Raw genomic sequence first — 13453 nt, 5'->3', positions numbered from 1 at the left:
TGTCTCATCCCTGCAGCTGGATTGTTAAGCACGTCTGGGATTAGAACTGTTGTATTTTTACTTCCTGTAGCATGTCTTACCTCGTAGGTATCTGCTAGGGTTGGTTATTTGAAAGATGAAAGGGAAGCAGTGGAATTGCCTAGATGCTGCTCTGTGAGTGAAGAGAGACCTCCTTTGTCCTCAGTTATGGCTGATTCATGTGTTCATTATATTTTTGTATTTTTCATATTGAAGGAGTATTTCTGGTGCTGAAGCATTTAAACAGTTACCTTTAAATGTGTTGGAGTTTATCCTGCCTTCCAAGGACTTCCTGTCACAACGGAAAGACAGGCGAATCCACAGAGAGCGAGGCCAGCTGTGTTTAGTATGGACAGCGTGCTTTAGGAATGGGAGCACATAGCTGTTACGGCGAGGTTGTGGGAAGGTGTCAAGAGAGGAGAAATGTATTTGTGCTATGTTTTGGAGGTTGGGTAACATCTGATTTTTGTTTGCTTTTAAATTTACAGGTTATTGTCTAATCTTCACTCCTTTCTCTAAACTCCCCTGGTTAAAAATGTTATCAACATAAATTATTGGCTTAAGTTATGCTTTGCAGAGAACATTAGCATATTTTACAGTTGGTGCCACTCCTATGGCATACAGAAAAGTGTAGGATGCAATATAATCCCATACTGGTGGAGTAGAAGCTTTTAAGGTCCTGTACTAACCAAAAAAGAGCAGTAAAATTGGAATCAGGGGACCTGTGTACAAGAACTGACTTTGTCTCTTAGAAGCGCATGGTCCAGGATGGAAAATATTTGGCACATTTCCTAAATGTCCAAGAACTTCAGAAGCCTGTGGCTCTTGCAAGGTGTGGGAGTTGAACTAGGTCCTTAAAGATAGCCATACAGTTGCTATCTAAATGATATCGAGGATTATAATAGGCCATAAAATGTCAGTTCAAGTATTTTACTTAGATATGACAAAAAATTTATGCACATATTTGCATATTAATGAACAATCATATTAATATCTCCACATCTTTGTTAAATGAAGAGGCAGATTCAGTAGTATATAGGACTAAAAGTAATGTTAACCAAACATTCGGATAAAAATACAGCAATCTTATAGGAAAAGAATACCTTATACTTTGTTCTTTAGGAAAATATCCTGTTGTTTTTACATTCAAATTTGATAAGAATTTCTGCTTGTTGCTTTTCAAATGCAAATATAATTCTGAAAAGAAGATAGAGGTAAAAGCCTTTTATAAATAAAATATTGGCTTTTAAAAACTTGAATTGTTTTTTATTTAAACATTTCTGCTCCTGCAAAAGGTAATGCTATTTCTCCCCAGAAGAAAGGCATTTTTGAAACGGAGTTAGATTGTTGTTTGAGAATAAGATTTGCCTCTACGTCCTGTACTGTGTTCTGTCTGTTTGTGAAGAAACCCTGTCATCCCTGCAGCAGTTTCCTCTTTGTGTCTTGGTTGGGCCTCGAACGAGCTGGGCAATAGATTAGCGAGTGAATTTTCTCTGTCTTCTAGACAAATCCCGTTTGTGCTATTGCCTACCCTCTAGTTTTTTCCCAGTGGTACTCTTGTGCTGTGAGCAAGTTACTCTTGTGCTGTGAGTAACTTCATGGTATCCTTTAAGAAGTACTGTAGGCTTCATAAAAATATGGATTAATAGGAAGGTTATGATATGATTTTGGAATGTCTGATTCTGAGATGTTCTCATTTAATTAATTAAATATGCTCTGAGTTTTTCTGCTTTTTGTTTCTTAAAGCAACCTTCATGCAGTTGTTTTAATTTTAAAAAATAATTCCCTCCCCCCCAAAAATAATATCTGATATTTAAAGAAGGTGAGTTACATTTATGGTATGGCATTACATACCTTTGTTACTGCAGGCCTCGGTACCCGCCTATTTGTGAGGCATGGGGCTTTCTGATTCGATGGTTTCAGAAAAGTAAAATGATTTAGTATTCTATCTTAGACTATTTTAAAAAATCTGAGCCCTTGTTTTTTGTCTTAAGATTCTTGGACTAGTTTTTTAACTTTAGTCTTATTGCCCATATAATTCTATACAGAACCTTATAGAATATAGTAATAAACAATATGAAAGAATTTGAATGTCTATAATGAAAGACTTCAGAATCATTTTCCAGTTCTGTGGTTCTTAACTTTCTTAATAGTTATTACTAATATTAACATTAAATAAGTTTTTATTGACAATAAAGGAGTGTACTTAAAGGAGTAGTCTCAAATGATGGAATTTTTATGATTTTTACTTTTCAAGGAAGAGCTATGAATGTCTTTGGAAAGGAGAAAATTAAGTTTAATGGCCACAAAAAAAAAAAAAAAAGGCAAAAAAGGCTTGTCTCACCCTCCCCAAAGAATCAAAAGTTGAGGAAGGGTGCATCATGAAGAATTATTTGGATTCTAGGACATTTAGAGGAGTTGAAAAGGAGAAAAATCTGATGTCTAATGCGGGATTGTTGAAGCACTGTGATAAAATGAAATATAGAGCCTTGACCAGGTGGCTCAATTGGTTGAGAGGTTTGATTCCCCACCATGGCACATACCTAGGTTTCGTGTTCGAGTCCCAGGTGGAGTAGTTGTGGGAGGCAACCAATTGAGATCTATCTCTCTCTCTCTTTCCCCCTTCCCCCTTCTCTTTACCTATCTCTCTCTGCCCCACTCTTCTCTCTCTAAAATCAATTAAAAAACAACATATCCTGAGGCGAGGATAAAAAAAAAAAAAAAGAAAAGAAATATAGAACAAGGATTTTGAAGTCAGATAGACCCAACTTCAAATCATGACTTGAATTTTTTTTTAGAATTCTTTTTTTAAAATATATTTTATTGATTTTTTACAGAGAGGAAGAGAGAGAGATAGGGAGCTAGAAACGTCGATGAGAGAGAAACATCAACCAGCTGCCTCTTGCACACCCCTTACCGGGGATGTGCCCGCAACCAATGTACATGCCCTTGACCGGAATCTAACCTGGGACCTTTCAGTCCGCAGACCGACGCTCTACCACTGAGCCAAACCGGTTTCTGCCTGATTTGAATTTTTATGAGCTGTGTACCCATGAACAAAGTATTTAATCTCTTCGATTTTCAGTTTCTTCATCTGTAAAACAGATAATAAGACAAGCTTCATAGAGCTGATGGGATCATTTGATATGAATGGAGTATGTATAGCACAGTGCTTGGCCTCAGTGGTCTCTGAATATTAATTCCTATCCCTACATCAACAGCCCCCTTAGCAAGTCATTTTTACTTACCTGAGTTTTGGCCAGCATTAACTCAGACATCCTGCATCTAAAGTGGTACTCACTTCTCTGGTATGTGAGCTTTAACAAAAGAGAAAAGAAGGTTCTTAATTTTGTAAATCATTGCTAAGATTAATTGGCTTGACAGAATGACTTTTCTCGTATGTAGAAGATATTTCCCCCAAATTATTCCTATGATCATTATACATAACTTCCTCCCCTTCTTTAATTTAACGTGACAAAAGTAAAGAGTATGAAATAATACAGGTGGTTTTCATTTATGAAAAATCATTGCTCAGAATTGAATAGGGTTTTGAACATTGAAATCACTGCTTTCAAGGAGATTATGGTTGTAGCATACTGCAGAAGAATGATAATGATGATGACAACATCACTGTAATCTATTTCAGTCACGTCAATTCTGTGAGGCATAGGTACTGTTATCCTCAATTTGCAGATAATGACACCAGAACACAGAGAGGTTAATAGAATTCCTGTTTGCATATTTAGGAAATAACAGAGCCAGGATTTGAATCCAAATAGCCTGACTCCAAAAGCCCAAGCTCTTAACCGCTGTCTTTTTCTGGGTGGACAAAAAGAACGCAATCCTTTAAATGGGAGCGGAAGTCCTAAAGCTGTGGCAGGTGGTTTACTTCGAGATTTGCTCCACAGGTATTCTGAGAGGAGCCTCACAAAGTGTATTGGAATTACTATTGAGACCAGACCTGATTATTGCATGAAGCGGCATTTAAGTGACATGCTGACCTACGGCTGTACAAGGCTGGAGATTGGGGTGCAGAGTGTCTACGAAGATGTGGCCAGAGATACTAACAGGTGAGATGATGGCAAATGATCTTGCACAAGCTTTCCTCTTCTCCCACCAGTTATATCCGTGTTCCCTTCTTCCTACCACTCTTAAAGAAAGGTATAAGCTTTCCTCCTTTTAGAGTCATCTATCTCTGCTCTACCCCTCTTCCTTGACTTTCAGTCTTTGTCTACTGGCTTTTTCCAGTTGCCTATACACATGCTTATTCTATCTCTTCCTCGTCTTGTCATAAACAGCCTTTCCCAAAAGGTTAGCAGAAGGCAGAGTTCAAGGTCACTAGTTTAAAGCAAGAGAGAAGTCAAAGGAGAATGGGAACAAAGAAAAGAGTTTGAACAGAAATGAAGTCAGGGTGAGTTTTAAGAGAGATTAGTGTTTGTGAAGCAGATGCCAGTTGACAGGGTAGAGGGAGAAAGGTTGGTGAGGTAGTGGGTATAAACGTGGAGAAATTTGCAGGTGGAAGGAAGGAAAGAAATACAGGTTGAGAGAGCCATGTGAGGTTCTCTTCCTTCTAGAACGATATCACTGAGTTGAGGGGGAAAGGTACACATGAAAGGTTAGCTGAAGAAGAACTTTGTGATGAATTGGTAAATTAGTAAAAAACAAAAGGTTTCAGGAGTTTATTAATCAGCATTGATCACTGACCTAGGGTGGTGAGGGCAGGCTTCATGGAGTAGGTTTGTGTTGAGTTGTACCTCAAAGGCTACTTGAATAGGATTTCTGTAGATGTGATTGGGGGCTGTGCTAGGAGAGGGAAGTAAAGGGGAACTAGGGAGACATGCCTGGTCAGCATCTTAGAATCAACCAAGAAGGATGCCAGGCTAAGGAGGGTGGGATCTCTCTGTTAGCTAATAGAGGTCTATTGAGTACTTTTGAGCACAGGGAAGACTGATGGGTATCAGGCTTGAGAAGATTAACCTAAATAGAATGCATTTTTGTAGGGGAAGATTATCTGGGAAGCTTTCTGAAGACAAGGACATCTAGGCTGACATCTAACTTGAAGGGAGAGTATGACTTAGGTGTGGAAGAGAACATTTATTTCAGGCAGAAAGAAATATATGAGCAAACTGCTGAGGATGAGAGCACAGGACATATTTAGGGAATTGAGAGTGGTTTAGTTTGGTTAGAGGTGTAGCGCGTGAGGTAAGAAAGTAGTAAGAGGTGAGACTGAAAAGGTAGGCAGAGGGGCCCAATTATGAGGAGCCTTAGAAGTCAGGCCAGGGAATTTGGGCTTTAACCCAAGGACAAGTTGTAAGCCAAGCTGTGATATGAGCATAGCTGCATTTTAGAAATATTACTTTATGGGAAGCACAGTATGGGGATGGGTTAAGAAGAAGCTAGGAGGAAGACCAGTGAACAGGCTGCTGTTGTAATTTAAACAAGAAATGATGCCCTGAAAAGTGAATGACAGTGTTTGGTGACAGTGGAAATGAGGGTAGGAGAGACTGGGGAGAAGAGGCTTGGAGGGAAGATGAGTTTCATTTACAGATACTGAGTCTCAGATATTTGTGGAACATCCAGTTGAAGCTTGTTTTAGAGCAAGGTTGTCCAACAGAACATTCTGCAATGATGGAAATTTTATTTGCTTGTGCTCTCCAATATGATAGTGCAACTGAGAAACAGAGTTTTTCATTTTAATTAATATAATCAAGTATGGACTTGAATAACCACATGTCCTAATGAACTACAGTGTTGCACAATGCAGCTTTATAGAGCATTGGCTATCCTGGGGTGGTATCAGGAGATCAGTCTAGCCTAATCACATAAATTGGGAGGTTATTAGCAAAAAGAGATGAGAAGTTGAAGCCCTGGAAATGGAAGAGAACATCAGAGCGTGTGATGGAGCCCATGGTCCCCAGGATTGCTTGGTGGTGAATGGGAACGTTTTGGTGGTGAAAGGATTGACACAGGCTTCAGGCTTCGGTAGCTCCAAACTCTTAGTAGAGTTTGCTTCCTACTTGCCTGTGGCACTAGAATGATGAGATGATTGTTCCTCCTGGCCCAAATGATTCTGCCTCATCACTAAAGTATTATATCTTCTCACTTTTTAAAGGACCCTCCAACACAGCAGAGTGAAGTATGTTTTGTATATAGGTATGTGTGTCTCTCTCTCTCTCTCTCTCTCTCTCTCTCTCTCTCTCTCTCTCTCTCTCTCTCTCTCTCGTACTCTCTCATTTCAAAAGGAAAAGAAATAATAGGATGCTGCTTCTGCATGGTTTTGAACTCATTTATCTGGTTTCTAACTTAGATATTTACATTGGTAAGCTTATTTTGCCTTTTGATGCTAAACCAAGTAATTTTAGTGTTAGAATCTTTAGTGAGTGCATAAGGGAATTTCTGAGAAATATCCCAAAAGCAAAAATGTGGCTCTGGCCTCATTTCAGTTGATTGGAGTGTTGTCCCACTATGCCAAGGTTGTGAGTTCCAGCCCCAATCAGGGCACGTAAAAGAATCAACCAGTGAATGCATAAATAAGTGAAACAAAAAAATCAATGTTTCTCTCCCTTCCTCCTTCTCTCCTCTCCTCCATTCCCTCTTTCCCTCCCTTCATCTCTCTCTTTAAAATCAATTTTTAAAAACATCTGAAAAATAAGTAGAAATGATTTACTTCCAGCCTTTCTCAGAGGTGGAGACGTAAAAATGACTGTTTTAGATTACCCCTCCCTCCCCAACTATATTATTCTTCATTACATGTGTCAGAGATTGTTTTTCCTCTGTTCCTTGTGCTAGCCTTGTTGCCCATTTATTTGTGTAACACATGGATTTTTCTCTCCTCAGGGGCCACACTGTAAAGGCAGTTTGTGAATCATTTCACCTGGCCAAAGATTCAGGTTTCAAAGTTGTGGCTCATATGATGCCTGATCTGCCAAACGTGGGACTGGAGAGAGACATTGACCAGTTTATAGTAAGTGTCGCCTTACACCTTGCTAATTTAGAAGGCTTCTGTATGATGTCCTGCCCTCTCTGCTCTTCTTTATTACTGACTGTTGATTATTTTTCCCATAAAAAGACAATGCATTCCCATTATAGAGTAGTGGAAACAGTAGAAAAAGAGGGGTCACTCCCAGCCCGACACCAAATAAAGCCCTAACATTTTCATTTACTCGCTTTCAGGATTTTGTTAGACTTCAGGTTTTTGGGGGGATGAGATGGTTTATACATGTATACACACAGGCACAGTTATATATATGATAAGTAATTCATTTAATAGCTTTTCCACTAACACTATAACAGACATTTATCTTGTTATAGCCTTGTCTCAGTTAAAATGTTAATAAACTCAAATATCTGCTTAATTTCCAGTGAATAAATATGCCATACTTTGCTTAATCACTTCCAAATTTTTAAAAGATGAAGATAATACCAGTTTTTGACAATGTAAATAACACTTTAGGTAAACAATTTTATGCCTATAACTTTGTGTAATATTTAGGATTATTTTTAGAAAAAGTACATTTCTGTTGATTTTTAGGGAGATAGAGAGGAAGTGGAGAGGGAGAAGGAAGAGAGAGATAGCATCATAGTGATAGGATAGTGACATCCATCGGCTGCCTCCTACTCACCCCTCCTGGGGATCCAGTCTATAGCCTCAGCATATACCCTTACCAGGAATCAAACCAGCGTCCTCTTAGTTCATGGGTTGACATTCAGTCATTGAGCCACCTCGGCTGGGCAGGATTAGTTCTTTAGGATAAATTCCTGGGGTAGAATTGTCAGCTAAAAGTATTAATACTTTAAGAATATCACCATATTTCTTATTTGCTTTTCAGTGGGTTGCGGGCTTGATCCCCCTCAATAGGGGGCATGCAGGAGGCAGCCAGTCAATGATTCTCTCTCATCGTTGATGTTTTTTTCTCTCTATTCCTCTTCCTTCCTCTCTGAAATCAATAAAAATACATTTTTAAAAAGTAATTAAAGGGCCGAAGCCGGTTTAGCTCAGTGGTAGAGCATCGTCTGCGGACTGAAGGGTCCCAGGTTTGATTCCGGTCAAGGGCATGTACTTTGGTTGCAGGCACATCCCCTATGGGGGGTGTGCAGGAGGCAACTGGTCGATGTTTCTCATCGCTGTTTCTAGCTTTCTATCCCTCTCCCTTCCTCTCTGTGGAAAATCAATAAAATATATTTTAAAAAATTAATTAAAGGACCCTGTCATTGGGAAATTTCTTTGTACTATAGTGGTCCCTTGGTATTCTGGGGGATTGGTTCAAGGAACCCCTCTAGATAATGAAATGCACAGATGCTCAAGTCCCTTATATAAATTGTGTGGTATTTGTATGTGACATGCACATATCCTCTCATATACTTTAAATCATCTCTAGATTACTCACAATACCTAACAATGTAAATGCTGTGAAAATAGTTGTTATATTTGTATTGTTTAGGGAATAATGACAAGAAAAAATCCTGTATGTGTTCCTACAGATGCAACCATTGTAAGCCTAATAATACAGAACCTGTCAGTAACATTACTTTTTCTGAATATTTTCAATGTGTAAATGCAGAATCCTCGGATACAAAAGCCAACTGTACACGATAATGTTCCCCCTTTCATTTTTTATGTTTTTCTAAAACCTAAGAAATGTTGGATTTCACAGATTGGCCATATAAAATTCTTTTCTAGTTTTATCTGCCTCTTTTTCTGCTTTCTTATTTTCTCATCTTTATCTTTCAGCCTTTCTATTAAGTGATTTTTGTTACAGTTTTCATTTCTAAGAGTTCTTATATTCTGGCTGTTTGATTTCTCTAGTATCTTGTTCTTGTTTTACAGATTAATATGTCTTATCTCTCTGATGGAATTATTATAGTTGTTTTCTTTATGTTTTATTTTCCTTTATGCCTTGCTTTCCCCCTACTTCCATTTTTTCTTTTTGTTTTGGTCTGCTTTTTATGTTCTAGCCTCTAGTTTCTAATGATCCTTAGCCAAATGGTCATACTTTAAAAGTGAGGGGCTTAAAAACCAGATTGCAAGCTCTATGTAGCTAGCTGCCAGTATGCCTCCCTGAAGGATATTCACGTAATGTACTCTCCTTTCTTTAGGGAATTTCCAAACGTCAGTACATGGAGCTCTTATTTAGAGCCATTTTATTGATCCAGAGATAACTCCAACGTCCTCTTTGGGAGTGGGTGTTGTGTGCACATCACAGAAAATTGCAGAGAGAGTCCACCAGTCAGTGTGCTGGCCTTCACATAATCTCCCTGTTTTCACACTTGGTCCTCACTCAGGCCTTCCTTTGTACCTGGAATCCCTGAGTCCAGAGGCTTTCCAGTATCTCCAGCGAAAACACAGGTGACTGCCTGGAGGAAGGTGATAGGAATAAGGAAGGGACAAATCCCTTCATGTACAGATTTTGATCAAGTGTTCTCTCCCACCTGCCCAGTTCCTGGTACTTGTGATCCATGCACCTTTCTGGGACACGGGTGTGACTGAGCTGGCCTCTCATTAGTATCTGTCCCGCTTCACAGATACTTTATTTGCAGTTCACGTCACTTGCAAAGTCATTTACCAATCTTCCATCCATTTTCTGTCTTTCAAAAATGTATTGTCATCACCTGTTCCCCTCCTGTCTCCTTTGATTTATACTTTTAAAAATGTATTATTTCCTGTTATTTTAGCATGTTTTTGGAAGGCCTGGGCTGGTCTTCCAGAGACGTTGGTTGGTTGGAACATCATCCTACGCACTAAAAAGTGGTGGGTTTGGTTCCCTGTTAGGATACATACCCAGGTTGCAGGTTCCATCTGGGTTGCGGCATGTGAAGAGGCAACTGATAGATGTTTCTCTATCTCTCTATCTCTATCTCTATCTCTATCTCTCTCTTTCTCTCCCTCTTCCCCTTTCTCCTTCCTCTCTCTAAAATCAATTAAAATTAAATAAAATTAAAACAAAAATTTAGCATCGTTTTGGAAGGGGGGAAAAAACACGCGTATTTTAATTCTTAGTTTTTAACCAGAAATCTAGAACCAGTTTTACCTATTCTTTTTAAAGGAGCATGTCAGCCCATATATCTCCTAAATTTATTATACTTCAAATTTATTATACTATATTATATATTATTATACTATAAAATTAAGTACTTTTCTGAAACCCCATGTTTCAATACGGAATCAAACTAGGAAGAGAATGACTTGCATGTGTGCTCTTTGTGAATGGCTATAGGATATTTATTAAAGACCTGATGAATCTTTATTATATAAATATTTCAGGGGAGTATTTTTAAGACCAAATTGTGCATAAAGAATATAGCATTTTAAGAATATGACAAGTTAGTGAGAGAGAAATACCCTACGGTTAGATTTCTTTGTAAAGCAAGTTAAATAATGGGTAGCTCTGCAAGAATAACATAGCAAAGATAAAAAGCATTTTTTACAGTTCAGAAGATATGGTACTGCTGGCTGAATAGATGCTACTGCTAGGGTGGGGTGAAGGGAACTATGAGTTCACCTTCAGTCCTCCACCACATATCCTGCAAAATCAAGATAAGAACAAGTTAGCAGTGCAGGGTTGTAGAAGGGAGACTGTTTTGTGTTGTCTTGCTACATCCCAAATAAAGAAACCAGGCAGCCAGCTGGGATGATACAGTACAGGAAATGGCTATGTCACAGCAGATGAATTGATGTTTTGCTCATTGTCCAGATAACAAATGGTGCGTGTATGTCCCAGGTTAGGAATGGAGCCAGTTGGTCTGAGGACAAAATAGTCATATCCAGGGATCCGTACACTTTCTGCATAGAGCCATATAATAAACATTTTATTTATTTATTTTTTAAATATATTTTATTGATTTTTCACAGAGAGGAAGAGAGAGGGATAAAGAGTTAGAAACATTGATGAGAGAGAATCATCGATCAGCTGCCTCCTGCACATCCCCTATTGGGGATGTGCCCGCAACCAAGGATCATGCCTTTGACCGGAATCGAACCTGGGACCTTTCAGTCCAAAGGCTGACGCTCTATCCACCGAACCAAACCGGTTTTGGCAATATAGTAAACATTTTAGGTTTGCAGGCCAGATGGTAATCTCTGGCACAATATGTTTCATTATTAAGAGATTATACAGTCTAGAGGTGAAGGTAGGCACTGGATAAATTGTCAGTATGATGATGTTAAGAAAATGGTAATATAGAACTCAATAGGGTTTTTGTTTTGTTTTTTTCTTTTTACTGTAAGTCAGGCAGTTTATATTTGAAGGTCAGGAAGGCTTCTCTGAAGAACTGACATTTAAGCTGAGGCCTGAAGATTAGCTAGATAAAGAAATATTGAGGAACTTTCCAGGCAGAGAAAATTGGCTTTGTAGGGACGAAAAGGCAAGCTGGTGAGAGTGGCGTGAGGTGACGTTGCAGCAGTGGACAGGGGCTGTGAATGAGGGTTTGGGTCCAGCAAACATGCTTTGCCCCAGTGAGGCTGTAAAAACCGAATTCCTGCTCTGTCTGCATCCCCTCCTTGGATGGAAATGAAGGGCATCCTCAGGACCAGGTAGGTATGTGAGAGACGCTGGCCCAGAGTTGAAACTTGCATGCGTGATCTTTACATAACTTAACGGAGAAGTAACCTTCTGTTCTCTGTTCACAGGAGTTTTTTGAGAACCCTGCTTTTCGTCCCGATGGTTTAAAACTGTACCCTACCCTGGTGATCCGTGGAACTGGGCTTTATGAGCTGTGGAAGTCAGGACGCTATAAGAGTTACTCGCCCAGTGACCTGATCGAATTGGTGGCTCGGATCCTTGCCCTTGTACCTCCATGGACTCGAGTGTACCGAGTGCAGAGGTAGTGTGTACCTTTTATGCCAGAAATAATCAATGTTTATAGTTTCTAATGAGAATAATCTGCTTTCCTATGGAGGGGTTTGAATTCTTTTAAATTGAAAAAGGGACACCTAGGATTCTATCTGTAGAGAGGGATGGAAAGGAAACCGGGTCCAAGCCACTTTGCCAGCATCATATTTATTCAAGTGTGCTCCTTTCCCTTCCTCCATGAGCCCGGAGGTGAGTCATGAAGGTGATAAATAGGCATGGTGCCTGGTTCCTGGAGCGGATGATCTAGATCAGGATTTCCTTCTCCTGGTCCACTTCAGTCAGGTGCAAGAGTCGGTGTGGGAGCTGGAGGTGTGGCCATGTGTCTGTTATCCCTGTTATAGAGCCTCTGAAAATAAAACGAAGAGTAGCAACATTGTTGGCAGATATTAATATAAATATGGACAATGAGTGATATATTCTTAATGGCATGAAGGAAATCAACTGTTTTTTTTATAGGAGAAAGAAATTATGATCTCATTTGCAATTATGGACCTTTTAAGAATTTTTTTACTGGAAATTTGACATTGAAAAAATTCTAGAAGCCATAAAGTTACCTACTTATGTATAATCCTAACAAAACTGTTCCTCTATTTGTTGGTCATTAGGCACATTTCCACCACCCTGTTCCCCTTATCTGCAGGAGATTTGTCCTAAGACCACAGGCACCAGTGGTTACCTGAAACTGGATAGTAGTGAACCCTATGTGTACTGTTTTTTCCTCCACATCTACACCTATGGTGAAGTTTAGTTTATAAATTAGGCATAATAAGTGGTTAACAACAATAAAATAGAACAATTATAACAATATACTATAATAAAAGTTACACGAATGTGGCATTATTAAGTAAAATCAGGATTACTTGAACATACACATGACGACGTGACAGTCAAACTGAATACGGAGACAGCTACTGACTAATCGTGGCTATGCCAGCCAAAGGGAAGACTCATGACCTGGGAGAAAGGGGATGGCACCAACAGTGTACAGTTTAAAATTCGGGGATTGTTTATTTCTGGAATTTTCCACTTAATATTTTTGAATGGAGATTGACTGCAAGTAACTGAAACAGGAAAGCAAAACCTCGAATAAAGGGGGAATTACTGTATAAGGTCAAAAGATGATAGCAAATACATATATAGTTTTCTACTGCAACTAGTATCATTGAGCACAAAAAGTGTGTTACTAATGAGTATGAAACAATGACTACTGTGAACAGACAGAATCACCAACCAAAGGAAAATTACCGAGGCTATAAAAGAATGGAGTTGCTTAAAGGTGAAAGGATGTTTACACCATACTTCTGCCACAACATAGTGATTTCTTAACTTCTTTACATTATTGGCCCAACTTGCCCTGCCAGTGTGGCCCAGGAGGTCACGGTTCGATTCCTGGTCAGAGCAGCTGTTCCAGTTTCAAGCTCGATCCTCAGTCTGGGGTGTGCAGGAGGCAGTAGATCGATGATTCTCTCTCATCATTGTTGTTCCTCTCCCTCCCTCTCTCTGGTAATCAATAAAAACTTAAAGAAGTTATTGGCCAAACGTAAGGATCTAAATTGCCTATATGATCTGTATTTTAAATACTTAAA

The 13453-nt window shown here is 39.1% G+C and overlaps 1 protein-coding gene across 2 annotated transcripts in view; it reads left to right on the top strand.

The window, feature by feature from the left end:
* ELP3 (elongator acetyltransferase complex subunit 3) overlaps nucleotides 1-13453 on the top strand; it is an 83235-nt gene that overhangs the window by 29058 nt on the left and 40724 nt on the right. Inside the window, exons 8-10 of one of the 2 annotated variants that reach the window (XM_036424089.2) lie at nucleotides 3927-4088; nucleotides 6856-6982; nucleotides 11645-11838. In XM_036424089.2, the coding sequence (XP_036279982.1) occupies nucleotides 3927-4088; nucleotides 6856-6982; nucleotides 11645-11838 (483 nt within the window). Of the gene's footprint in view, nucleotides 1-3926; nucleotides 4089-6855; nucleotides 6989-11644; nucleotides 11839-13453 lie in introns of both variants that reach the window. The other variant, XM_045576423.1, reaches the window with a different exon arrangement.

The sequence above is a fragment of the Pipistrellus kuhlii genome, unplaced genomic scaffold (genome assembly GCF_014108245.1).
Source record: "Pipistrellus kuhlii isolate mPipKuh1 unplaced genomic scaffold, mPipKuh1.p scaffold_m20_p_8, whole genome shotgun sequence".
NCBI classification, from domain to species: domain Eukaryota; kingdom Metazoa; phylum Chordata; class Mammalia; order Chiroptera; family Vespertilionidae; genus Pipistrellus; species Pipistrellus kuhlii.
The sequence above is the reverse complement of the archived record's forward strand: the minus strand, read 5'-3'. Positions and strand labels throughout refer to the sequence as shown.